Genomic DNA, 27,936 nt, shown 5'->3' with positions numbered 1-27,936 from the left:
ACATCCTTGAGTAATGGCAGTTGTCAGGTAGCTCTGGTGTAACAAATTGCCTTCTAAATCAAACTACCAAGCTAATTATCCTCCACAAGTATTCAGTTGTAGTGATTGTGATGATTTCAGAAATCTGCTGTTCCTGTAGTTTTCCCCTGCTGGGTGGTGCATCTCAAAGAAAAAAAAGTCAACTGTGGACAAGCAGCAATCAGAAGACAAGATTCAAAAGGGCTTAAATATCCCGTGGAACACAATCAGGACTGTCAGTAAGAAGTGGGAGGCGGATGGCACCCCCAAGACCAGGACCTTGCCTTGATTGGGTTGTCCCTCCAGACTAGATGACTGAGCAAAGTCATCAGGGATCTGACTGGGGAGGCCACCAAGAATCCAGTGGCAACTTTGAAGAACTTGCAGGCCTTCATGTTAAAGACTAGTCATTGTGTACATATCACAACAGTATGAAAGGGTGGCAAGAAGAAAACTGCTATTCAGAAAAGCCCCCATTGAGACATTTCGTTAGAGGTATGCAAAACAGCACTGTGGAGATTCTAAAGCCATGTGGCAAAAACGTTTTGTGGTTTGATAATACCAGGATAGAACTTTTTGGTCACAATGGAAAATGTTAAATTTGGTAAAAACATTTAGATATCCTAAGTGCATCACCCACAGAACCCCATCCCTACTATAAAGCACGTTGGAGACAGTATTCTTTTATGGGGATATTTCTCTGCAGCAGGAACTGGAGCACTGGTCAGGATTGAAGAGAGACATGAAGTAGCAAAATACAAATGGGTTCTTGAAGATAACCTGCTGCCCTGTGCAATGAAGCTAAAATTGGGAGGGAAATTTCCTTTTCCAAGTGACAAGAACCATAAGCACACATTCAAAACAACAGTGGATTTACTCAAGAACTAAAAGGTATAAGTCCTTGAGGGGCCTAGTCAGAGCCCTGACCTCCATTCAGTGAAAAAACCTGTGTAATGACTTGAAGGTTGAACAGTTCTTTTAAGGTGGAGTGGGCAGACATTGCCAAATGTAGGTGTACTACCTTGGTACAGACCTAACCAAACAGAATTATGATTGTAATTCAAGTAAAAGTTGCTTTCACCAAGGACTACTGAGGGGTGTGTACCCTTTTCCAACCCATTTTTCTGTCTTTCCATGGCTAATTCCTTTTCAGAATGTTTGAACATTTGATATTCACTTGAAAGTTGTATGTTACGATGTGTAAATAAAATTAAAATAACTTTTATTTTGTTCATTTCCTGCTGTTGGGTCACGAAATGTGCTACTTTGGAAAGGGTGTGTAGACTTTCTATATGTATATGCAACGTACTCAATGTGGTAATTAATCAAAAGACTTAAAATTATATTGTGTGTATTAATATTTATGCTCTATATAGATATATGTACGTATGTGCATATCTATTAAGCACAATATAAAGCTTTGAAAGGGGACAAGAATATTAATTTATGTATTTGACACTCAACTCTTATATTTTCCAGATTTCTTGGGGACATTGATTGAGAATTAGGCTTAATTGTATATTAGAAGTAGAAGCAAGGTATATGGGAGAGTTATTCAGTAGGCTGTTTGGGAAAATGTTCCCATTCTCTTTAAAAGTTATCAGGTTTTATGACTGAACAGCACATAGTGCTATAATAGTGTGCCTGATGCAGTCTCCAAATTACACATTCAGTGCTCAAAAGAATGATAGCTTTGTTTTACCAAGCGTCTTTTCATGAATAAAACAGTCGAAAGCACAATATAGATTTAATACAAAATGTAATGAGCTGTAAGATGCTAAGAGGATAGAAATGTCTATGGGAATGAATTCTCTAAAATTGGATCTGATCTATTGTGTTGCAACTATTGCCACTTCAGAAAGGTGTACATTATTGAAACAGCAAAATGTGGAGTTTTGGTTTAGAAGAATATTATAAGGAATGCTCAAATTATAGTACCCTGATTTTGGAGCTGATAAGCATTGCTAGTCATTCAGTTTCTTATCTATTTTCAGTTTTTGTCAGATATTTTATAAAGAATGTCCTCAGCCAATAAACACGGCTCAAATAGTAATTGCAGTTGCTTTATAAAAATGTCCCTTACTTGGATGTTAGCCACCTTAACCACTTCCATCCATGTTTTGTTTCTAACAATATTGTATTTAAGCACTCTAGATCTATCTTAAATATTTTTTAACATGGTTTCAGATCCGGAGAGCAAAAGCAAGATATGATATTTTTGGTCCCTTCGAACTTTTGTTACCTTAACATTGTTCAAATTTCATTGAGGTGGCTGGAAGTGGATGAAGGTTATTTCTTGTTTCTTGCTCACTGCAAGCCATGGCTTTCTCCTGTAGTGTTCATTGGAACCAGGTAACCAGCTAGCATGGCACAAACTGGTGAAACAAAAATCACACAAGGGACTTGTTAGTAGAAATATACTATATAGTAGAAATATATAAAGAAATGAGATTTCTTTATATGCTTAATTCTGTATATGCTTATCTTTGTAGTATCTGTTTTGCTAAAAAAAGTTCATACACTTTTAGTACACAAACTGCACTTAGCCTTGCTGAAACTCTGAAATTGCAGTAATATAAGGACAGATACACTTATGTTAGTGCAGTTACACTTCTCTTGCTCTTTATAACCTTTTACTTTCAAGTGCTGCTTGTTTTTATAAACCCTCTCCCACCCCCTCCACCACCCCAATTCCAAACTAAATCGTGTACTGCCTGAACCTTTTTAAACTTTTATGTAATGTACTATAAAACTGAAAAGTGAGCAAAACAGAAATTAGATTTGAACACCATTAAAATATGTGGACCTCCTTAATGGTCAGTTTTTTTGGGGTGCAAACTTGGGATGCTGTGAGGCACCACACCATTTTACAGATGTGATTAGGATGTCAGAAAGAGACGAACTTCCCATCTGCATGAAATCCTCATTTGGAAAAGAATACTGTGAGACTTGTTTAGCAGGGTACTTTTTTTTATCGACACATTCCTTGATGCGCATGGACACCCAAAACTTTCAGGAATTCGGGAATGCCTCATGGTGGTAAAATTAAAATGGTGCAAAGTCAGTATCATCATGTGTTCTCAGTCTTTACAAATGCCTGTTAACAGACCCTCTTTGACAAGAACAATGCTGCCAAAAAGGAAGAAGCAAATGCCAAGAATGATGGTGCCAAGAATGAGGTTTCCAAGAAGGAGAGCTCCAAGAAGATGTCAGTGGAGCGTGTTTATCAGAAGAAAACCCAGCTGGAGCACATCCTACTCCGTCCAGATACTTACATAGGTTCTGTGGAACCTGTAACCCAGGTTAGTCTGATTATATTGTAACGTGGATGTGGCTGAAGTCTCTGTTGAGACATTGATGTGGAAAAAACAGATGTATCACACGACCACGATAATGTTTAGTATTTTCATCTTGTGTATTTGATGTAGTCCAGTAGCTCATAAGGAAATCTTTTGTATTCCGTTTGCAAACTGAGACCACACATGCAGCACTTCATACCATAGTGTTGTTAACTTAATGACTAGTAGATAAGGTCTGGAGTTGTTAAAGTATTTGTTAAGGTTAATTCCTCAGTGCTCACGGAGTTTTTGGAGTATTGACATATCTAAGTTTGTTTATTGTGATTTCTGCATTAGTTGGATTTCATTTATTTTCCTTCATTCATTACATCATATTTTTGTGGCAGTATCTTGATAGATATTTACATTAGAAATGTATTTGATTAAAAAAGATTGATTTCCATGTTTCGGTGAATTCCTTTTTTTTTTTTAGCAAATGTGGGTGTTTGATGAGGAGACTGGAATGAATTTAAGAGAAATAACATATGTCCCAGGCTTGTACAAAATTTTTGATGAAATTCTTGGTAAGTTTTTTTTAAAGAACACTTTAACCTTATTTAGTTATGCTGGGCCCTTTCCAAGAGGCGTTTAGAAACATGTTTTTTACTTTTAAGAGGGTTAAAACTTCAGCACAATAATATTTCTGTCAGGTGAACTGATATATTAAAATGTATGTGTGATAATAAGTATGTGGATAATAATTTTGAATTAGCATTCAGAATATTTTTGGTGCTGTATATCTTCCATATTGTTTTCTACATCTTAATACTGTAATAAAAATTGTATGCATATTCTCCTCACAGTTACACTTCATAGTAAAATATTAATTTAAAATAGCTTGCATATAATTATATGACGCCTTGAAATATGTGTTGGAGTTACACGTTTTAATTATAATACAGAAATATACCAGAGAGGATGCTTTATCATTTGTTCAGAAGTTTTTGGGTTGACGCATGCTAACTGCAGAATGTGGGAATTCTGCCTGCCTAGCTAACTGTACAAACATTTTAATTTTTAGAAGAATATTATGTGATCAATCAGGAACACCCTTAGTGTCTCAGAATCCTAAGTGTATACCAGTGAGTTCCATGCAGTTATAAAATGGTGCAGGAGAAAAGTGATGTTAGACATTAAATAAAGATTTTTTCTTAAACTTTTGCAGTTCAGTTTTAGGCATCATCCACTTCATTGCAATAGAAATCAGTGCATAGGCGTACATTCTTGGTATGTGAAATAATCACCTTTAGCATAAAAAGAAAATTACCAAGCACAATAACAAGTTAGTAATTAAGAAATAAAAGAAAGTGAAAGAAAAACATAAAATATGAAACTCACTTTTTTTCATGTATTGGAGACAATTTGAATGTTTTGTGGAACTGAAAGTCTTATCTGTTTTTCTCTCCAAACCATTTTTTCTTGTAACTTTTTTCTTTTAGTCAATGCTGCTGACAATAAACAGAGGGATAAGAACATGTCTTGTATTAAAATAACCATTGACCCGTAAGTTTATTTTTTCTTACGTTTACAATTACTTTGCTCATAATTTGCAGAGGATTGGAAAATATACTTCTAGTATCTCAATCACTGGAGTTAGCAAGATTTTCTCCCAATTTATTCTGCAATTAACTGTTATTTAATAATGTTTTCTCATTGGAATTTACTAAGAGCTGGTTCCTACAATCAACAGTATGTAGTAATGATTAGAAGTTTAAACTTTTAAAGTTGAGATCCCAGTTGGTGCACTGCTGTTGACTGATTGAGGAAGGTATGTCACATAGATTGCTTCAGTTAATATACCCATCTGTTTAAATGGGAGCAAATGTAAGTCACTTTGTATAAAAGCACAAGACAAATAGCAATTTGTAATTGTTGGGTGCCCTATTAGGTTAAAAATAGGATGAGAGAGAAAGTCTTATTATAATTAAAAGGTGTCAGTGTTATTTATTATGAGGCTGTTAGTGTGTTCAAAGTTCTAAGTGAAGCCCTTTGTATGTTGTTTCACATTTAATGTGTAGTGATAGAATTTAATTTATGTACTTTTTTAAAGCAATGGGAAAACTCAAGGGAAATGAATAGGATTAACAGAAAATGATGAGGCAGGTAATGCAAAGCTCATGGCTCTTCTTCAATGTAGGATGTGATTTTAAGATGCTGCAGGAGTTGCCAATAAATACTTCCTATGTGATGGTTTTAGAAGTAACTCCTTTTTTTTCTTCATTGCTTATGCTTTCTCTTCCTGGTAACCAGGCTCAATGTAATGTATAACCTTGGTGTGTATTGGTGTGCATCGTTTTTCAGGGAAGCAAATCTCATCAGCATATGGAACAATGGCAAGGGAATTCCAGTGGTGGAGCACAAAGATGAGAAAATGTATGTTCCAGCTTTAATCTTTGGGCAGCTCTTAACATCAAGTAATTATGATGATGAGGAGAAGAAAGTTACAGGTAAGCAGACCTTAAGATTTTTTTTTTACCTTGCGCCTGTAGAAATATGGGGATTTCTGTGGAATTAAATATTGTTTCCTCTTTTCAGGTGGTAGGAATGGTTATGGTGCTAAACTCTGCAATATTTTCAGCACAAAATTCACAGTTGAAACTGCATGCAAGGAATACAAACACAGCTTCAAACAGGTAAACGTTATGGACTAAAGTGTTGGCACAGATATTGTTCCCTGCATAATTGTTTTCTTTGCATTTCAGAATTTGTACAAAACTATTTTAAAATTGAATTCATCATGCTGGTGTGCATTTAAACAGAAGAGTCACTTGTCTGAAGTTATTTAAAATTTCACAAAGAAGGGTTCCTGTGCTCCACATCCTAGGTCCCATGAGTTTCGATTTCCGACTTGTTTAGAACATTCTATTTCTGTAATTTAACATGTTGTGAAAGTACTTAAGTTGTGATTATTAGAAAATTCATTTGTTGTTAATAACATTTAAGTCTTTAAAACTTTTAATGATAACTTGTGGTCCAACACTGTTCTTACCTTTAGTTTATAATATCATACACATTGCTACATTAAACTAGTGTCTACAAAACAAGCATGATTATTTGCATGATAGAAGAATGTGGGCGCTTACATTTTATATAATACATGTTACTGCCAGCATGACCCATTCTTTTTGTAGGTTTTTTTAGCACTTGCAAATGGAAGCCTGCTTGATCATTTTTTAAATATGCAATGTTTTTTTCTGTTTTCTCTGTTGACAGAAAAATATTTAAATTAGTTTACATTTGTTTAGATTACATTAGTGGGTTTCTAGAATTACGTAAATCTCTCAAGTTACGTTAAAGTGTTAAGTCCACAATTTCTTTAAATATTTGCTGTTAGAAAACTGTAATCAATTGGATTTCAATGTGTTTTTGCAGACTTGGATGAACAACATGACAAAAACAAGTGACCCCAAAATTAAATACTTTGATGGGGAAGATTTCACGTGCATAACATTCCAGCCAGACTTGGCAAAATTCAAAATGGAAAAGCTGGACAAGGACATTGTTGCCCTTCTTACAAGGAGGGCTTATGATGTTGCTGGGTCATGCAAAGGGGTCAAAGTCATGCTTAATGGAAAGAAACTGCCAGTGAGTTAACCTTCAAATTGTCTCCAGTACCAATAATTATGTTTCCCAGGCCTTGTTACGTAAAATTTACTTCTAAAAAAATGCTTTAAAGACTTTTATTATAGCTTATTACGTAATTAATCTAACTTGCAGTCACTATGCCTAAAGTGTGTAACAGAATTGATGCATCTGAAATATTTTTTTAATGCTTATAAGCAAGATTTATTCCATCGGTTCTCGTCCAAGGTTTTACTTGCCATGTGAAAGTGTCTAGAGTCATATAATTTACTGAAGCAGCTTGGCATGTATTCTGATTTACTGTCCATTTATTGTTCTTTTCAGGTTAATGGATTCCGCAGCTACGTAGATCTATACGTAAAGGACAAGCTGGATGAAACTGGTGTTGCACTGAAGGTTGTTAATGAGACTGTGAATGACAGATGGGAAGTTTGTCTCACAATGAGTGAGAAAGGCTTTCAGCAGATCAGCTTTGTGAATAGTATTGCCACTACAAAGGTAAGTACAATTGATGTGTGCCAGATCTGTTTTTCAAAATGGACATTTTTAAACATACACCTGACCAGATATATACAGCACATCCCTTTCCAAGATTCACTCTGTATGGTTTTTAACATTTATTTTTTAAACCTTCTTTTTTTTAGGGTGGCAGACACATTGATTATGTGGTTGATCAGATAGTTAGTAAGCTGATTGAAGTGGTGAAAAAGAAGAACAAAGCAGGAGTTTCTGTGAAACCTTTTCAGGTTTGCTGCCTCTTATTTGTCATTTGTAAGGTTTAAGAAACATTTATAGGCTTTATGTTTACGATGTTGGTAGTATAAATACAAAATCCTGTTTAAACTTCTAAGCTAGTTAATTTGTTTCTTTTATGTCTTACCTCTTTTTGCTGTCTTTTGAATTTCTCATATTGCATATTTTAATCAGTTTGTAATCTTTCTCAGGTTAAGAATCATATCTGGGTTTTTGTTAATTGCCTAATTGAGAACCCAACCTTTGATTCCCAAACAAAGGAAAACATGACACTCCAAACTAAAAGCTTTGGATCCAAATGTGTGTTTTCAGAGAAATTCATTAGAGGGGTAAGTGACTGTCCTGTGTAATTATCCCTATATAAAAAATAATAAACAAAACAACCTAACTTGTAATTTTAACTTTTTAGGCCACTAATTGTGGTGTTGTGGAAAGCATACTCAATTGGGTAAAATTCAAGGCTCAGACACAACTGAACAAAAAATGTTCATCGGTGAAGTACAGCAAAATTAAGGGCATTCCAAAGCTGGACGATGCCAATGATGCTGGTAAGGTTTAATGTCACTTATTTCATGGCTTTTGGTGTACTTATGCCTGCCTACTGAGTTACAGTGAAACTTATGGTGTGTGCAAAAGCTTTGGAAATTGAATTTTAAAACTAAACTGACCACATTGAGCTTTTGGGACAGTGACACTTAAAACATCATTCACACCACACAAGTTTGACCTAAAGGGTTTTTTTTTTTGTACTGCTTTTGTGCGTGCACTGCTTTTTCACTGAAAGTATTAAATGCAATGTCAGCACATACTTTATTTGAATATATTTTACAGGTGGTAAACATTCCTCTGAGTGCACACTCATTTTGACTGAAGGGGATTCTGCCAAATCTTTGGCAGTATCAGGTCTTGGTGTCATTGGTCGTGATCGATATGGAGTCTTTCCACTTAGAGGTAAAATCCTCAATGTGCGAGAAGCATCGCACAAACAGGTATGCTTCTAATTTAACTAATGCTTCCTTATTTAGCCATACTATTCATAGCTTATTTTTTTCACCAATTACTTGATAAGGACTGGAAGAGTGCTCCCCTTGTGATCGTATGGTTTGTGATTTTCTTCACATCCCATCAATGCTAGTACCTGTTTGTAAAGATAAGTGGACTACAGCAGTTCTAGAGACTAGTTTGTTTGACTAGTTCCTCCCCACTGATAGCTGGTGTGTGGTGAGCGTTCTGGCGCACTATGGCTGCCGTCGCATCATCCAGGTGGGGCTGCACATTGGTGGTGGTTGAAGGGAGTCCCCATTACCTGTAAAGCGCTTTGAGTGGAGTGTCCAGAAAAGCGCTATATAAGTGTAAGCTATTATTATTATCATTATTATTATTATTATTATTATTATTAACGGTATACCATAAGTGTTTGCAATAGGGGCTTGGAACCTCTGGCCCTCTGAATCCAGAGCCCTAAAAGCCAATCCACTCTGTCTGCTCTTAAAATGCTTTGTTTTCCCTTGTTTCTGTTAACCCAGGACAACCACGGATTTAATTACTGAAGGCCACACAGAGCCATCCATTTATCAAATATTTAAAAAATCATTTAGAATGTATTTTTATTAAATCGATAAGATTTTCTTATTGATAAATACCAATAAAGCCCTTTTCATTTTCAAAAAAACATGTTCTTTATCCCTACAGAAGTGCTCTCTCTCTTTTTGAAAGGATTGCAAAAACAGAATACCATTTACCTGTCTCAGTGACCCTGAGTTTTGAGCTTGGGTCATGTCAGGATCTTCCAAACAGCAGCACAGACTGTAGCTGGCTTCACATAGGAAAGGGTTGGGATTATTGTCAGCTGAGGCTTTTTTTCTTTTCCTGCCAAACAAGGACTAGTGAGGTTTTCCACGCACCCACAGATGGCAAAACACTTCTCCAATTGATGCTGAAATTCCTGTACATAACTGCAGGGCTAGCAGTGTGTCAAACATGAATGATTAGATAACAGAACAGATCATGTCAGCCCATACTCTTTCTGACATAACATAAGGTCATTACATAGAGAAGAGACATAAAGACACAACTGGTGATTCCAGATTGGGTGGGCATGTAATAAAAAAATAATACATGATTCTAAACTAATTTAAAAAAAAACAGTTTTTACTAACTGCTGTAGATAGTAGCTCACCTAAAATTGTATTAATGAAATAGAAGTGAAGAATCAAAACATTTCACTGAAAATGAGTCAGAAATATATCTGGGTACTAATTATTTCTTTTTTTCCACCAATTAAGATTATGGAAAATGCGGAAATCAACAACATCATCAAAATAGTTGGGCTGCAGTACAAGAAAAGCTATGATGACGCTGAGTCTCTTAGATCTCTTCGCTATGGAAAGATTATGATAATGACTGACCAGGTGAGACTGCTGTTTTTTATTGAGCGCTTGTTTATATCTTGGAAGGATTACATCTTAAAGTTTCTTTCTACACAACTGCTTATATTCTTTTTAATCCAATCTTAGGATCAGGATGGGTCCCACATTAAAGGTTTACTTATCAACTTTTTTCATCACAACTGGCCATCTCTTTTAAGGCACAGCTTCCTGGAAGAGTTCATCACTCCTATTGTAAAGGTAAGGTACTTTGGAATTCACCTATAACAGTAAAGTAACATTGGAGTAAATAATTTTACCTGCTTTGAATGAGACGTTTTTGTCATCGTATTGTTAAAGATCAGCACGACTCCTCTCTTGTCTTCCATAGACTTTTTGTTTATGTTTAGTATTTAGTGTGCAATTTCAGTGTTTATTTTTCAGGCACTTGATGTCCAGTTAAATTAACCTTTGGCTGATTTTGCCTACTGGTTAAAAGCTGTTTTGCCTCTTCACTGTCTCCAGCACAATTTATAACTCACGTAGGATTTTTTTAATTAATCAGTTTATGCAATTGATGATATTTGTGATTATCTGATCACTAATCACAGAGCTGGATTAAGTCACAATTCTGTTTTACAGATTGCCAATAAATATGTTGTGGTTGTATGATTGTTTTAGTTAATTTTTGAAACATACATATCAACAGTACTGTTTTCAACAGAATGGAGCTGCATACTAAGATAATATGATAGCTATAACAACTACATTATTTCACATAATATATTAATGATGCTAAAAAAAAATAGTCTGGCTTGTCAATGTGTTATGTCACAAATACCATCAATTGCATAAACTGATTAATTACAAAAATCTCACATGAGTTATAATTGAAATATCAAAACTATATTAAGATGTACCTTTTGCAAATGTTGTATCTTTTTTCAGGCTAGCAAGAACAAGCAAGAATTGTCATTTTACAGTATACCAGAGTTTGATGAATGGAAGAAGCAAACTGAAAACTTCAAAACCTGGCACATAAAGTACTACAAAGGTGTGTTATCGGTTTAATTTCAGAGATTGATGTAATGATTGTTGTGCTTAGAATGGGAAACCCATTTTGTAGTCCATTTTCTTATATACATCCACTTTTATAGTTACCTACATCTACATACCTTTGTTTTGATTACTTATTACAGGTTTAGGTACCAGTACAAGCAAAGAGGCAAAAGAGTATTTTGCTGATATGGAGAGACACAGAATCATGTTTAAATATGCTGGTTCAGAAGATGATGCTGCCATTACTCTGGTATGTAAATGTCTTTTGTTTTGTTGCTTTTACAGTATATGACTATAATGGCTTATGTATTCAGCCTTTTTGAGTATTTTTACTTAATTAATCTAAGTATCATAGTTTTAAATATAATGTTTTCGGAGAAACACAGTCTTTTAGGCTTGATTTTGAAGTTTTACTTTTTATATGGCTTGGAGGGAAATTAAAAACTCCCCAAAAATGAATCAGGGTGGGAATGTGCTGAATTTTGCAGCTCCGTGTTGCAAATGACATCGGTGATCATTCACTGATCTAATATAATTTCTATCAGTTTAATCATTGTACATTTGCAGGTATTGAATTTGTATTATGCCATGAAAATATACAGTAATATTTCACATGATCAGGTCATAAGCATAAAATATCCTTTTGAATGCTGCCATATTCATAAAACTGCTACTGAAAAGTGCTACTGTTCTTAATTGGTGATAGGCCTTCAGTAAAAAGAAAACTGATGACAGAAAAGAATGGCTGACAAACTTCATGGAAGACAGGCGACAACGAAGAATGCATGGCTTACCAGAGGTCAGAGAGAAAAGTTGGAACTGAAATTTAAAACCACAGTGATGCTCATTTTTTATTTTTTGTATACTTTTGGAAATATTTAGAGGAAAGATTCTACATTAATGTGATTTTGTAAAGATCATGACATGGATATGTGCAAAGTGACAGTGTTGTAGAACTCTTTAATGTGTACATGCCCTTTCATTTCCATCTGTGTAGCACAGTGTGTTTTTAGAATTATGTTTTTTTTGCCTGATGGTGAGGGTACATTTACAGTAACATATTTTTACAAACTGAAGGAAAGTACTTTCTGTGTTCTTGTAGCAATACCTTTATGGCACACAAACAAAGCAGCTGACCTACAATGACTTCATTAACAAGGAGCTGATACTTTTTTCAAACTCGGATAATGAAAGATCCATTCCATCTCTTGTTGATGGTAAGTTGGATGTTTTGGTGTCTTTCAGAATAGAATAAAAAGCTCAATAATATTTCCTTTAATAATTGAAATATGGTTAATGATTACAGTATTAAAAAGCGATATTGCTGCTTTGAGTCTGTCGGTACCTGTGTTGATAATATTTTACATTAGAGATTTTACTTATTTAAAACATAAGAGTAAAATCTAAAAGAATTAATTTTAAAATAATGCATTTCAAAGGATTGAAGCCTGGTCAGAGGAAGGTCCTTTTCACCTGCTTGAAGAGAAATGACAAACGAGAAGTCAAGGTTGCTCAGCTGGCTGGATCTGTGGCTGAAATGTCTGCATATCACCATGGTGAGGTGAGTATAACTTTGAGCTGTCATTTCCTGGTACAGATAAAATCTTTAAAGATTTAGTGAACTCATAACTTCTATTTATTTTTCAATCTAGCAAGCATTGATGATGACCATTGTGAACTTGGCTCAGAACTTTGTGGGAAGCAACAACATCAACATTCTCCAACCACTTGGCCAGTTTGGTACCAGAATTAATGGAGGAAAGGATGCTGCCAGTCCCCGTTACATCTTCACACTGCTCAGGTGACCCGATATCTTCAGAGCTTGGTGTTTAGCATTATGTTAGTCAGACTGAACGATCTCTGGATTTTGTACTTTAAAGTGCTAAACAAAACAAATTCTAGTAAGTATGAGTTAATTTCATAATTAACTATGAATTAATTTCATTCTTTGAAACAGAATAATTGTTTTCTGTGCTGTGTTTTGTAAGAAGATGGATATTTCTTAAGCAGAAAGAAGAAGTAGGGGTTCATTCCGTAGTTTAAAGTACAAGAAAGTGAAGTGCACAGTGTAGTTATAGGATCTTCATGATGTATGCAGAGGAGAGCGGGAGAGCAGAAATATAAGGCAAAAGGGTGGGCTGGCGAAATAAAGGTGACAATGACTAAAAAATTGGCTCAGTGTTGAGTAGAGTGTATTTAGTATATAGATGCAATAAGGCCCAAGGAGCTGGTTTTAAGGCACTAAAGCTGTCACGAGTCACTGCAGTTTAACTTTAGTGATTGTGTGGGCTATGCTTGTTCTTTCCACACAAAAATCATTTACACTATTCCTATGGCTAGTCTGACATAGGGATCTAAAATAAGTGCTTTTAAAAGCAGATGACTTTCCATATAAATGAATGTTTTGTATGTATGTTTTTTATGTAGTCCTTTGGCAAAGATGCTGTTTCCAGCAGTGGATTCCAATTTGCTGAAGTTCCTGTATGATGATAACCAAAAGGTTGAGCCAGAGTGGTACATTCCTATTATTCCACTGGTTCTTGTAAATGGAGCAGAAGGTATTGGAACAGGATGGGCTTGTAAAATTCCAAACTATGACCCAAGAGAGATTGTGAACAACATTAATCGAATGCTTGATAACCAGGATCCACTGCCCATGGTAATTTTTTTTTCTTCTAACAATAGCCATTAATGTTTCCTCTATAAGAAGAAACAGTATTTAAAGACAGCATTAAGAAAAATAAAGTCATCTATAGTAGTGAATATTTTAGAACGCAGTATAAGCTTTTCATCATTCTGCCATCTTAGAGATTTACATTGATATGCATATTAGATTACCCTTACTTGTATTATTTTGACTTGTGTTTGTCTTCACAACATAATTTCTTTATAGTGATTACAAAAGATGTTAATCTATCATTTTATTGTGCCCTGAATAGCTTCCTAGTTACAAAAACTTCAAAGGTACCATCCACGAGCTGGGTCAGAATCAGTACCTTGTCAGTGGGGAGGTCTCTGTCCTGGACAAAAACACAATAGAGATCACAGAGCTTCCAGTCAGGACATGGACACAGGCAAGTTTACTCTCTCCACTCTCTGGCCTGTTGGGTGCCTGTATTGTATTAAATCTAAATATAGACATTTTGGTGGAAAAAACATTAGACTGCTCAAACAAGACTATACGTAAATATAACTGAAGGAACCTCATTCTTTCCAACGGGACTGCTGAAACAATTATATCTATATTTCACTGTATTTTTTATGAAATTGTTATTTTCTTGCATATTTATGAATAAATTATAAACAAGTGGAGTCTGGAACTTTGTCACTAATATCTGTTCCTCAAAAAGGAAAAGGAAAACTGTTATTTTAATTTTAATATTGTCTCACCTTTAAATAACCATTCTGTACCATCTTGGTACATTAATTCTAGTATAATGTAAATTGTTGGTTAATTAAAACTTTTATGAAGGCAACCTTTTTTCCTGTGTACCCTTATAATTGTATAAAATTCAACTTCTGCAGAGTTATAACATATATCCATTTTAAAGCACTGCTTCTCTTTTTAGACAAATCTTTGAAGAATAAAAACCTGTATTCCATTTTGGTTTAAATTAATAGAAATTGACTTTGTTTTGATATACAGATCAAATAAACCTTTCCAAACAAAATCTAGTCATTTCATCATAATCTCTGTTTTTCTTATAGTTGTGTGTTGTTTGTTTTCTTTAGGCTTACAAAGAGCAAGTTCTTGAGCCCATGCTTACAGGAACAGAGAAAACACCTGCTTTGATAACAGACTATAAGGAGTATCACACTGATACAACAGTGAAGTTTGTAGTAAGAATGACAGAGGAAAAGCTGGCACAAGCAGAAGCAGCTGGACTACATAAGGTCTTCAAGTTACAGTCAAGTCTGACTTGCAACTCCATGGTAAATATTATGTGCTATTGGTCAAAACAGGCTTCAGCTCCTTGGTAGGAAAATTGTTCTAATCTATTTGCATTTCCAAACTGATGTTTTTAACAGTGAAGATTTCCTTTGATTGGGTGTTATTACTTGGACATATCTCGAAGCTGCAAAAATGGAAGGTCCCTTTACAAATGAGACAAGATAATGACAATGTGTGTACAACATTTGGTTCCTAACAGCCAATTAATCCATGGATCTTGTCTAGCCTTTTGGTTTAGGGAGGTATGAGTTTTGACGACATGGCTAGTTGCCTTGTTCTATACGCCTACATACCTTTGTGTGAAAATGAATTTACTTCCCTTTTAGGTTCCGCATGTTTCACTGTTACATTTGAAGTCTGCTTAAAAGTTTCTTTGCTTTTTCTTTACAGGTTCTTTTTGACCACATGGGGTGTCTGAAGAAATATGAAGCTGTGCAAGACATTCTGAAAGAATTCTTTGAACTTAGGTTGCATTATTATAAACTGCGGAAAGACTGGCTCGTTGGTATGCTAGGAGCGGAGTCCGCCAAACTTTCTAATCAGGCACGGTTCGTCCTGGAGAAGATCGAGGGAAAAATATCTATTGGTAAAATCAAGTTTTTTGTCACAATACTGAACATTTTTGTGTATACCGTAACATAAATCTTTATGCACATATTTAGAGAAGCATCTTTTGCTTTTGGCACAAATTTAACTCCACATTTAGAGAGGGTTTTATAGTTATATAAACTTAAACTGATTTTTTTTCTTTAATCAAAGTTTTATAAAGTTCCTAAATTCCCTTTTTAAGGCAGACATTTTATGTAATTATGGCATATTCTGGAATCAGTTGTTATATTCCTGGTATTAGTTTTGTGTTTTGTTTTTGTGTAGAGAATAAATCTAAGAGAGATCTGATTAGAATGCTTGTCCAGAGAGGATATGAATCTGATCCAGTAGCTGCCTGGAACAAGGCTCAAGAGAAGGTATTTTTGTATTTCTGTTTTTATTGCTTTGAAATGTACTACCACCCTTGTTCTCGGGAATGAATAAGTGGTAACTTCACATCACATCACTTTCAATAACCTCTTATCTAATTCAGGGTCATGGTGGCCCAGCATTGGGGCTAGGGTGGGATACACCCTGGATGGGATACCAGGCCAGCAATAGGGCACACACAGACACAAATATACACACACTCACACTAGGGCCAATTTTACAGAAGCCCATTAAACTACCAGTAAGTCCTTGGACTGTGGGAGGAAACTGGCGCACCTGGAAAAAGCCCACATGAACACGGAGAGAACATGAAAACTTCACCCAGAAAACACCTCAGTAATTTAACTCAGTGCTGCGAGGCAGCAACACTAACCTGTGCCACTGCCCGAAGTGGTAACCTGATGCTTTTAAATTAATACCTGTTTTTTTATCTATTCTAACTGAACAGATGCTGGAAGAGGATGACATGGATGACAATGATGATGCTAGCTCTGTTGACTCTGGCTCAGCCAGTGGACCTAATTTTAATTACATTTTAGGCATGTCTTTGTGGTGCCTAACTAAAGAGAAAGTTGAAGAGCTCTTAAAACAAAGAGATGTGAAGGTAAAGCTTTGAGTTAACATTGATTATTTGTTGCATTTATGATGGAAAAGAGATTACTGGCAGATGAGAGTTGCTGTCTTTATTACATTTAAAGATTTTTTGCACAGGAACAGAATTTAATTTCTTTGTTGTGCCAGTGTTTTGTACCAAATTAGTACATGAAAAAAACTTTAAATTGTCTCATTAGAACTAGAGGATTTTGACATGTGAAGTATGTCCATATAAGACAAGATGTCCACCCACCAACTCGTCATAACTTTGTGCTATAAGGTACTCTGAAAGCTACCCAATAATTTATCTAACCTTTTGTATAATCACAATTCTCTGTTACAGAAAAGTGAAGTCAACGATCTCCAAAGAAAATCCCCAGTAGATCTCTGGAGAGAAGACCTGGCAGTATTCATTGAGGAGCTTGATGTAAGTTCTATCCAGTTTGAACAGTTTTGTAGATATTTAAGTTTTTTTATTTTACTTTTATAGCCTCCTGCGCATCATGACCCTCAAATAATAAAATGGTTACTAAAAGTGAATGATTTTTAAATGTCAATGATATATTTAATTTTGGGTAATTCCATGAATGCATTTGATTATACTAAAACATACTTTATATTATAAAGTGCCTATAGAAATCTACCATGATGTATTTAATTGAGGATTTTTGCCACTCATCAACACAAAGTACTCTATAATGTCAAAGTAAAAAAAAATCCAGACATTTTACTAAATCATTCAAAAATTAAAAACTAAATAATTTAATGCATAAGTATGCACCCCCTTGCTTTGACACACCTAAATGACCTCTGAAGTAACCAACTGTCTTCTCCAAGTCACATCATTACTTGACTGAAGTCCACCTGTGTGTAGTTGAGGTGTTTCACATGATTTCAGAATAAATACACCTGTGTCTGGGAGCTTCCCCACTTAGTGCATTTCCAAGGAAACACTACACCATGAAGACCAAGGAACATTCCAAGCAGATCCGAGACAAGGTTCTTGAAATATACCAGATAGGGCAAGGATATAAGAAAATTTCCAAGGCATTGAATATACCTCGAAGCACAGTGTAGTCCGTCATTAAAAAGGTAAGAAAACTTGGAACAACTGTGAATCTGCCCAGAACTGGCCGTCCCACAAAACTGAGTGTCCGAGCAAGAAGACCCGTAGTAAGGGAGGCCACCAAGAGGCCTACAGCAACTCTAAAGGAGTTACAGTCGTCCCTGACAGAGATGGGAGAAACTGTGCATGAGACAACAATAGCGTGCACACTTCATAAAACTGGCTTGTATGGAAGGGTTGGAAGAAGAAAACTTTTATCACATCTCGGCTGGAGTTTGCCCAAAGGCATGTGAGAGACTCAACAATTTGGAGGATGATTCTGTGGTCTCATGAGACCAAAATTGAACTATGTTTGCCACAAACCTAAAACAGCACATCACACTGAGAACACCATCCCTATAGTGAAGCATGGTGGCGGCATCATCACCATTGAGTTTGTTCCTCTGCGGCAGGAACTGGAAAACTCATAAAGATAGAAAGAAAAATGGATGGAGCTAAGTACAGAAAAATCCTGGAAGAAAACGTGCTGCAGTCCGCAAGAGCACTGGGACTTGGAAGACGATTCATCTTCCAACAGGACAGTGACCTAAAACATATAGCAAAAGCCACACTGGAGTGGCTTAAAACCAAAAAGGTTAATGTCCTGGAGTGGCCCTGTTAAAGCCCAGACCTCAATCCAATTGAGCATCTGTGGAATGACTGTGGAAAATTGCTGTTTACATCCAACTTGATGGAGATTGAGCAATTTTGCCAAGAAGAATGGACAAACATTCCTGTGTCAAAGTGTGCAACGCTGATACTTACCCAAAGAGACTCACAGCTGTAATTGCTGCCAAATGTGGTTCTACCAAGTATTAACTCTGTGGGGGGGGGGGGGGGTGAATATTTATGCATTCAGTTATTTTCTGTTTTTTTTTATTTTTAATTAATTTCGTAAAATGTCTGGTTTTGTTTCTCATTCTGACGTTATAGAGTAATTTGTGTCGATGATTGGCAAACATTCTCAGTTATACATCATGGTTCCATGCTGTAACACAGGGATTCCCAACCGGGGGTTTGGTTCCCAAACTGTATTGCAGGGGGTTCGTGAGATTGTGATGGAAACGTCAATGTCAAATTAAATAGTCCTATTAATAAATAATGACGTAATAACAAGAGTCAGAAAAACAATAGTAGCAATATTAAAATTTTACAAAGTGAAAAGAAGCATGTTTAGAGGGCTGCTGTAGCATTTATCTACATTTATTGAAAGGTTTGATGTAGTCAAAATCTCAAGGGGGTACTTGAGGGAAATAATTAAGGTTGAAGGGGTTCAGCTGACAAAAGAGGTTGGGAACCCCTTCTGTAACAATAAAATGTGAAAAGCCCAGGAGGGTGTAGACTTTCTATAGACACTGTACCTGGTGATTTTATATCACCGTAAGTATTTGGTAAATTTCAAAGCATAAAAGTCAGTGTTTGGCTGTGTGGTGAAGCATCACACAATAAGAACACAAAACATAATAACACAACAAGAAAGATTACAAACGAGCAGTCTAGCCCAGTTGGTAGTTATTAGTTAATTGATACAAGGATTTCATCCACCAGTTTCTTGAAAGAAACTTTTTCTTGACTTCAAACAGCATGTCTGAGTGGCCTGTTCCATACTCCCATAACCCTTTGCTTAAAGAAATATCTCCTTTTCTTGATTTTATATGCACATCCAGGTGGTTTACACTTGTGGCCTCTGGTTCGTGGGAGAATGCATGCAATTGCCCAAAAATAAAATACGCATTGTGTCTGTCTCATAATAATCACAAGATCACAAAAATTACTTTTTGAAAGCAAAAGTAAATCTTGACATTGCTGCCCGAATACTTTTTGAGGGTACTGTATGAACACACATAACTCTTAGCATAACACAACTTTATGGTTTCTATGAAGAAATCGTTACAGTGGGTTATATTTACATGTGTTTATTAACTCTGATAGGATTTAATCTTACTTTATTTTTCTGTTTAGAGAGTGGAAGCTCAAGAAAAGGAGGACATGCTGGCAGGAAAATCGACCAGGCTCATTAAGGGCAAAATTGGCAAGCCTAAAGTGAAGAAGATGCATCTAGAGGAGACCTTGCCTTCACCATTTGGACGAAGAATTGTTCCACAAATCACTCAAGCAATGAAAGCAGATGCTTCCAAAAAGTTGACTAAAAAGAAAAAGGTTGGTTTGTATACTAGTAAAAACAATTCCCAAAATGAATGGAGTATAATTTTTAAAATTAATTTTCAATATTGTATGTGAACTTTTGTCTGTCTTTGTCTTTTTCAAAATGTTTTTATCTCTCTTATGATCTCATTGTGATCAAAACCAGTTTACTGAAGGGTTTCTTTATGCAGGGAGATGGAGATTTGGTTGTGAAAACTGAGTTTGAAGAGGAGCTGGTGACATTGACAGAAGAAGCAGCTGGAGAAAACTCTATAAATTCACCAGCGGTCAAAGTGAAAACCCCCCGAGTAAAAAAAGAGAAAAAAGAACCAGGTGTGTGTTGTGAACATTTTCGCGGTGAATAGCGGAATTCTTTTTCAGGTTAGGTGTGAATTTGGCACCATCCCAGATCGTAAGTTTGTAAAATCGTGTCACCCTTTCAAAAGTGAGTCACCCTGATTGTTTTTCAGATAAGAGGCTGAAACTATTTCTCAGTTTCGGCCCTCCTCTCTCTACAAAGCTGACTTCATAGCCTCGTGTAACAGGGAATCCTCTCTTGGTCACGAATTAAGTTATTGGCTGAAACACTTTTGCGTTGCAGGAATGGACCAAAGTAGTCATATATAGATATATTAGTTGGTAAACACCAGTATGTTTTGTTTTATATTCATTTTGAGCGTGTTTTTAATAAGAAGATATTTTTGTACTAATGCCATGAACAAATTATTCAGCATAGTAAAAATGAAAAATTCTGTTATTTTGAAACCATGCATGTTTCAAAACTTGTGCATGTACTTATTCCATTTTGTTTATACTTACAGAACAAGAAACACGATTTTCAATGGCTTTTTCCCTTATTTATACTTTTAATGCTTAATCCAAAGTTGATGCTGTAATCTCTGCTGACATTACATTTTTCTCAGTCCCCTTAAGACCTGTTTAGCCCTTACACATATTTAGCAGTAGAGATAAATGTTAAAATATGTATCATTTATTTAGCAGTAGAGATAAATGTTAAAATATGTATCATTTAAACTTGTTTGCAGGCACTCCTAGAGCACGAAAAACACCTGTGCCGAAAGGTAGTGCAAAAAAAGTGAAGAAAAGGAACCCGTGGTCAGAGGACGATTCCAAATCAGAAAGTGACTTGGAGGACAGTGAGCCTGTGGTTATCCCGCGAGACACAAAATCTCAAAGAGCTTCAGGTTTGTATTTTAGATTTTTTATATATGCTTTTGAAGTTAATTTTATGTATTTTTTATATGTAGACATTGAAATGAGGAACAAAAAACCTATTAACTCTGCCAGGATTGTGCACAGAAGCAATTCAGACACTACAGGCGATTCTTCAAAGGTGTGGGCAGCTGGGATCTGTAGTCTCTCATGTAGTACTGAAGATTAGCTGAACATCCTACCACTGTGTTTTAGTTTTGGTTGGCTATGTTAGATATCAGTTTTTAATTTTTCAAGCTTAGGAAGAAGCGTGTTGTTAAATTAAATTCGTGCTGATTGTAATTTTTTATCCGGATTCTAAAACTTTTAGCTTTCTTTAGAAAATTGTTTTTAGCAAAGGTTTTCTCAAGTATAGCAGACTTTGCCAAGGAAACATGAAAGCCGGTGCAATACTTACAGCTGTAATTGACACAAGTGCTTGAATTTCTTCTGAAAGCTGTTAATAGAAAACCAAAGTAATGTGTAAAGTTGGATTTTTTTATGGAAAAAGAAGTGTTTATTATTGTTTTGAGTCATTGTTATTTGTTAAAATAGCAATGCTGGTCCCTACACTGTATGTGCAGCCAGAAAACTGACATTAATATGATAATGATTATAGGAAAACAGTGGATAGCAGGGTTCACTATTCCTTTTCAATGGAGTAGTGAAATTTTAATGAAATTTTGGAAGTGCAGAGAGATGCATTAAACAAAATGGTCTTTGGAAAATCTTAAATAATGTGCGTGACTTTCTTCAAGTGTGTGATTTTGGCTTTATTTCTCGGGAATGTGCTTAAACATACGTTTTCAGATACCATCTGAAGTTCATTAACTTTAAAAAAACAATTGTGATTTTTATTTTCCCTTCCCCGTTACAAAACATCAAGAAACCAATTTTTCTTCTGTAATATACACCTAACTATCTTACCTTGTTTTCTGAGAAAATGTTCATTGATAAATTTTTATTTTCCCTTCCCCGTTACAAAACATCAAGAAACCAATTTTTCTTTTGTAATATACACCTAACTATCTTACCTTGTTTTCTGAGAAAATGTTCATTGATAAATTTTGAGTATTTGATATCTAGGCTCTGAAGATAATCGCCTCTAAGCTGTTTAAGATATAATCAATATTGATAAAATAAGTTAAAAAATATTTATTTGTAAAGTGTTTTGTTTTATTACAACACTGAAATCTTTGTAAACACAAGTTAACTGCTATGATCTAGACATCGCTGGTTTGAGCTCAGGTCATGTCACTAGTTTTAGCACCAGGATTCTGCAAATGGTAGTACATAGTTAGCTCATCCTAGGGTAGGCTTCATATTGGTGAGCTCAAAGTAAAACTGCAACCCCAGGTGCTAGCAGGCTTGCAGTGATGTCAGTCAGGAACACATCTCTCCTCCTATTGGGCTGAACCCTCCTGTATGTCAGTGTGGATTTTGTAGCATGTGAAAAGACGCATGCCTGTCTAAACTTCATTCAGTGAAGATATAGATGCAGATGTCCTTGCTTTGCTCTGCAGTTGGAAAGCCGAAGTACATCTTTGATTTCTCAGAAGAAGAGGAGGATGATCACGAGGAGGAGGAAGAGGATGATGGAGCAATTGTATCTTCACCAGTTAGGAGTTTTAAAGATGACTTCAATGCATCTGAAGTCACAGATAAATATGAGGATGATGAATTCAGTACTGCTAAATCAACATCTGTAGCAGTGTAAGTAGTTTTTTTTTTCCTACCAAACATTTGGTGAATTTTTATATTAAATCATAGTACAGTCATGTTCGCTGATCTTTGGATATATTTAAGTTTTGATTTTCAGAAGCCTTATATTACATTTTAATGTAGCAGAGGATGTATTTTATGCACAACGTGCAGTTTTTGGTTTTGTTCCTTAGCTTGAATGTGTTTCCTGCTGCTCATCTTTGTAAATGGTATAGTAAATGTTTAGATGCAAATAATGAAAATGATTTTTTTAATAGATTACTTTAGTAATATTCACTTTGCTATGAGGTAGAGTGTTAGGATTTTATTTGTAATTTTACTTTGTGATTTTAATGTCCATTTCACATTTGATTCCAGAGTTAGCCCCCTCAGTAAACTCAATCTGTCACCACAAAGACTTCTAGAGTAAATATGTAAAGGTTACTGTAAATTAGATTGTAATTACATTATTTCTTTGCTTTTAAAGGTCCTTTTCACCAGAAAAGAAAAAACAGGAGCCTGAAAATTTGTTTTCTCCAAAATCATTATACTCAGAGAAGAGCAATGACAGTGGTATGTTACCCTCTTTTACTGTGATAATGTGACTTAAAAGTAGAATCATATAATGCCTTTTTGTATAAGATGGCTCAGTGCATTTCTTGTGTTCATTTTTCATTTTCAGATGGATTGAAGTTTGACAGTGACGAGGATGACCGTGAGCCTGTCTTCTCATCATTATCCAGCACCACAGTTTTTGATAAACCAGCCCAAACAAAGAAAGCTAGTACGTTTTTTTATTTGGTGTATTCAGTTCTTGCTTTTCCAGATTTTATTTCCAGTCTGTGTTTGTTCCAGCTTTGTAAAGTCTACAAAGTGGTAGAGGCCATTAAGTCCGTTTTGGAGTTTAGTAGTGTCTAATTGATCTGAAGATCTCTTCAAGCCTTTTCTTGTAGGAGTGATGGTGTTGGCTGGGTAGTTTGTGCTAGATTCCCACAATCTTGTCTCTAAGCAAGTGCCTCGTGTTCTTAGTTTTAAATGTGTTTCCCCTCAGTTTCCATTATGTTTTTAGGTTGATTTTAGTGTCTTTGAGGATTTTCTCTACTTGGATCAATTCCCTTCATAGTCTTCTCTGTTTGAGACTTAAAAGATTTGCTAATTTCTTTGAGCCTGGACATGTACCTGTACACTCTTCACTGGTGTGATTCCAGAGAAGCAGGATCTATTTGTATTGTGATATTCTAAATTGTACACAGTATTCTAAATGGGGTCTTACTAGTGCATTGTGTAACTTAAGGATTGTATTTAACCATTTTTGTGTCAGCCATTGAACACAACAAACTGCATTGTTCTAACATGGGTAAATTTATGCAAAATAATACCTAGAAACAAAATCCCCAAATGTGTAGTTTTTTCTTACTATTCATTTGATCTAAAATACAAATTCCATTAGCATACAGCAAAAATGACAAATTTAACTCAGTACTTATTGCTTTTCACTGTCTGCACCTTGTATTGCTCACAGCAATGGCCTTGCGTGCCATTATCCTGTGAATTTAATAGTTTCGGCACTTTGTATCGGCATTATACTTAGGTAGCTAAGACTGACTTAAGTTTCTAGTATTCATTTTTTCTGCTTTGTTTTATCACATTTCTTTGGATAACAATGGTGATGTAATTTAACTTTGAAAAGGTACTGCATAACATAGGACTTACTAGTGTAGGGGAATGTGGTTATTATGAAAGTATATTTATAGACAATGGGGTCTGTTATTTTGTTTCTTTTTACAGCAAAGAAACCCTCAGAAGGAACTCCAAAGCCTAAAAAGCCTCCAAAGCCCAAGAAAGCTGAGACAATAGTCTGGGATTCAGATTCAGAGTTTGGTACTCCAAAGAAAACTGCTACACCCAAAGGTATATCACTGGCTTTTAAAAACCAAAATTCAGTTGGTTTTCTTTTTTTTTTGTAGTAGCTAGAATATCATTTGGTTATATAATTAAATTCATATTGTATGAATATTTTGAAAAAGGAAAGTTTTCTGAAATATCTAATTTCACCAGTGACTTTCAGACATTCACAGTTATGCGTTCTTTTGTACTGAATACAGTCTTATTATTTTGGCAGTTCGGGAGATTCCTAATCACTCTTTGAAAATTGTAATATCATATAATATGTGCAATCCTATTACAGTTGTGAAATATCTGTAATGAGACCCCAATAAGGAATAAAGTAAATTGATTATTTTCTTGATTTTGATTAAATAGTTCAGGTATTTGTATATGTTTTGCATTAAGTTAATATTACCTGAAACATTTCTATTTATCTATTTTAAATGTTTCAAATTTCAGAGAGGAATGTACAATAACTAATAAGTATTAGGTATAACAGTGCCAATAAAATGTATTTTATTAGCATTATTTTTAAGTTAGCAAATACCCTTATTACCCTTATCCAGAATATTTAAAGAATTTGAATTAAGTGTACCAGATAGTATTATATGCTAGTATTGGCTATAAAAAAGTTGTTCATTTAACATCTGCCCAGGAAATTGATCTTCACAAGTTTGTTAAAGCCTTTCACAACTGATCTTGTACAATAGCTGCAAATCCCCACAACTTTCTTGTCACAAGTCCAGACTTTGCACGTTTGTTTATGATTGAGCCGAACAACTGGACATTTATTTCTCAGGTAAAGGCAGAGGAAGAAAAAGAAAGATGTCAGGCTCCGAGGATGAAGATGAATACAATCCCGTAAAAAAAACTGGAAGGTCTTCTGCAAACAAGGTGTGTTCTGCAGTGTAACAATACAACACAACAAAAAATGTAAACACTAATAATATAACAGGCCAAAAACAGTTTGGTCTTCAGTCATGTTTTATTAGATGCTGTTTTTCTTTTCTTTTTTATTTTAAGCTTTCAAAATGTTCAGTGTTATTAAGTTGTGTGAGTTAGTTTTCCGGTGAGACATTTCTAATTACTAAAGCATTTGTAAACATGAAAATAGACAATCAATTTTGCTTTGGTTTATCTTGCCTATAAAGATTGTGTGTGAAGGATTGTTGTATTGCAGATCTTTGGAGCAAGTGGCAGTGAATCATTTTAATTGATTTTTTTTTCTGTTAGAAATCAAAGAAAGCAGCTTCAGAAGAAGAGGACTTTGACACGAACAACTTCGGCAGATCAGAAACCTCTTCGAGAGAGAGGCCAGGCCGGGCCAAGAAAGAAGTAAAATATTTTGCCGAGTCAGATGATGATGAAGATGAATATGATATCTATTAGTAGGTGTTAGAAGCACCACAGCATTTTTCAACACATTCTCTTGTGAAATATCCCCCTGTCCTTTGTCTTGCAGACTTTTGTACATTTTGCTTTTATGCTTATTTTGTGATGATGGTCAATGGTTTTTAATGTGTAGGTGTTTTACACTTTTTATTATACATATACAGTTTTTTTTTATCATTGAAATGTTATGTATTTGTCAAAGCAGCTTTTAGAAATTTAGATTGCTGTGCTAAAGCACATTTTAATTGTTAAAATAAAATGTAAACCTTTTTTGAAATGAACTCGAAGTAAACATTAAGAAATGTCAAACATTTGAACTTTTTATTTCTTGAAGTGCAGTATTTCCACTTTTTGCAATTTGGATGCAAATGAGACATTTGGGTTTAATTACCCCTGATTCCAGGCAAGACTGATTTTCATGGCAGTGTAAAACAAAATCTGGTTTTGAAAATATATCACCAATTTTCAGATAAAGGTTTTGTCAGTATGAACTCTTGACATTGCAATGAGTTATTTTTTGTTGGCCAGATTGTTCAAGCCCAGCTTGGTATTTTAGCCAGGGATAATCCCCCCGTGAGGTTATTTTTAATGACCAACTAGCCAGGACCTGTTTGAATATCTCCTCCTAGAGCACGGTGTCCTGTATTACCATACTAGAGCATAAGTTTGGAAATTTTGGGCCAGAATGAGGAGTTCCAGTTTCTGTTTCACAAATACCATTTACAACAGCAATGAACACTTTTTGAAAATCAAATCTAGTTTTTCTAGTGGGTGATTTAAAGGCCAGTGCTCAGTGTGATAAGAATGATTCTGTAAGTCATATCTGAAAAGTTAGAACTGGCTACCTTCAGCAAAAATCAAAGCTCTGCCAGGATCTTTTATTACTATAAGCACACAGCTGTTGAAGACTTCTGTTGATCACCACTTAACACAATTGTATTGTAGCTTCATTGTATACTATTAATTAGTCTTATTTTTTCAATAGATGTTGAAACATTCATCTTTGGATTGTTTGTTAATGGTAGTATTGAGGCTCTGCTCCTACACCCCCAATGACATTAGGATTAGGTTTGATTTGGCTGTTCTGAATTGACCCCTTTTTATAACTTCCCATCCAGGGAAGTAAAGAGTCATGTGGTCCCATTCCCAGGACAGGCTGCAGTTTACATCTGTCCTAATCATGATAAATGGTTTTCTGATAATGGACGCGTCCTTACAGTTATGTATTGGTCTTGAAAATTACGACACTTTACATGCTATTAACAGTAGAGTGCTAATAAATGGCTGTCTTTTGTGGCTGATTTGAATATTTTCGCTCTTTAAAATTTACACGGGAAAGTTGACTAGTAAAATGGTCTTTGTTGCTACACATTTCAACAATCCAAGATAGCTCAATGAGGTGATGTAATTTCCGGTTTTATATTTGTCTAATGTACTTTTTTACCCTTAAATATCAGACCGTGTGCAGGGTGTAGAAGGCAGGGCGAACAGCAAGGGCATTTTAGATCTCTGTTTCGGTGAATGTGTAGTCCAGAGGTTTTGTGAACATTTTGAAAAGCACATGAGCTGTTCATACTGTAGATTTCAGAGCAAGGATGAGGGCAAGGAGTAGTTACTATTCATATTTTTGGTTTTGCATTAATCATCTTAAAGCAACAGCACAAACATATTAGCAAATGTTGACTTCTCATTAGACTCTTGTTCCTTTATATCCAGAGCAGTGGAATAAATTCAGTGCATCATGCTGCCCATTAAAGCTGCAGATTATTGTTCTCCTCTGTTTACTGATAAATCATGTAAAACATGGTCACTGCCAGTTTTCAATTCTAATCTTTCAGAGTCACCTATGTTGGC

General features: G+C 35.3%; 1 protein-coding gene across 1 annotated transcript in view; it reads left to right on the top strand.

Moving 5' to 3' along the window:
* top2b (DNA topoisomerase II beta) overlaps positions 1-27,844 on the top strand; it is a 30,427-nt gene extending 2,583 nt beyond the window's left edge. The window contains exons 2-36 of the mRNA XM_015357424.2: positions 3,126-3,320; positions 3,790-3,880; positions 4,796-4,859; positions 5,658-5,803; positions 5,892-5,989; positions 6,729-6,941; positions 7,263-7,436; positions 7,583-7,684; positions 7,883-8,020; positions 8,101-8,239; positions 8,523-8,680; positions 9,977-10,102; positions 10,208-10,318; positions 11,006-11,111; positions 11,257-11,366; positions 11,823-11,915; positions 12,219-12,333; positions 12,556-12,677; positions 12,769-12,917; positions 13,544-13,775; positions 14,056-14,190; positions 14,849-15,049; positions 15,459-15,654; positions 15,942-16,033; positions 16,495-16,650; positions 16,984-17,067; positions 19,708-19,905; positions 20,082-20,223; positions 20,937-21,095; positions 22,626-22,815; positions 23,291-23,376; positions 23,486-23,587; positions 24,592-24,714; positions 25,490-25,584; positions 25,924-27,844. Of these exons, the coding sequence (XP_015212910.2) occupies positions 3,126-3,320; positions 3,790-3,880; positions 4,796-4,859; positions 5,658-5,803; positions 5,892-5,989; positions 6,729-6,941; positions 7,263-7,436; positions 7,583-7,684; positions 7,883-8,020; positions 8,101-8,239; positions 8,523-8,680; positions 9,977-10,102; positions 10,208-10,318; positions 11,006-11,111; positions 11,257-11,366; positions 11,823-11,915; positions 12,219-12,333; positions 12,556-12,677; positions 12,769-12,917; positions 13,544-13,775; positions 14,056-14,190; positions 14,849-15,049; positions 15,459-15,654; positions 15,942-16,033; positions 16,495-16,650; positions 16,984-17,067; positions 19,708-19,905; positions 20,082-20,223; positions 20,937-21,095; positions 22,626-22,815; positions 23,291-23,376; positions 23,486-23,587; positions 24,592-24,714; positions 25,490-25,584; positions 25,924-26,079 (4,797 nt within the window). The 3' untranslated portion in view covers positions 26,080-27,844. The remainder of the gene's footprint in view (positions 1-3,125; positions 3,321-3,789; positions 3,881-4,795; positions 4,860-5,657; positions 5,804-5,891; positions 5,990-6,728; positions 6,942-7,262; positions 7,437-7,582; positions 7,685-7,882; positions 8,021-8,100; positions 8,240-8,522; positions 8,681-9,976; positions 10,103-10,207; positions 10,319-11,005; positions 11,112-11,256; positions 11,367-11,822; positions 11,916-12,218; positions 12,334-12,555; positions 12,678-12,768; positions 12,918-13,543; positions 13,776-14,055; positions 14,191-14,848; positions 15,050-15,458; positions 15,655-15,941; positions 16,034-16,494; positions 16,651-16,983; positions 17,068-19,707; positions 19,906-20,081; positions 20,224-20,936; positions 21,096-22,625; positions 22,816-23,290; positions 23,377-23,485; positions 23,588-24,591; positions 24,715-25,489; positions 25,585-25,923) is intronic.
* The last annotated feature ends 92 nt before the right edge of the window (positions 27,845-27,936 follow it).

Source organism: Lepisosteus oculatus, chromosome 10 (genome assembly GCF_040954835.1).
Source record: "Lepisosteus oculatus isolate fLepOcu1 chromosome 10, fLepOcu1.hap2, whole genome shotgun sequence".
Classification (NCBI taxonomy): Eukaryota; Metazoa; Chordata; class Actinopteri; order Semionotiformes; family Lepisosteidae; genus Lepisosteus; species Lepisosteus oculatus.
The sequence above is the reverse complement of the archived record's forward strand: the minus strand, read 5'-3'. Positions and strand labels throughout refer to the sequence as shown.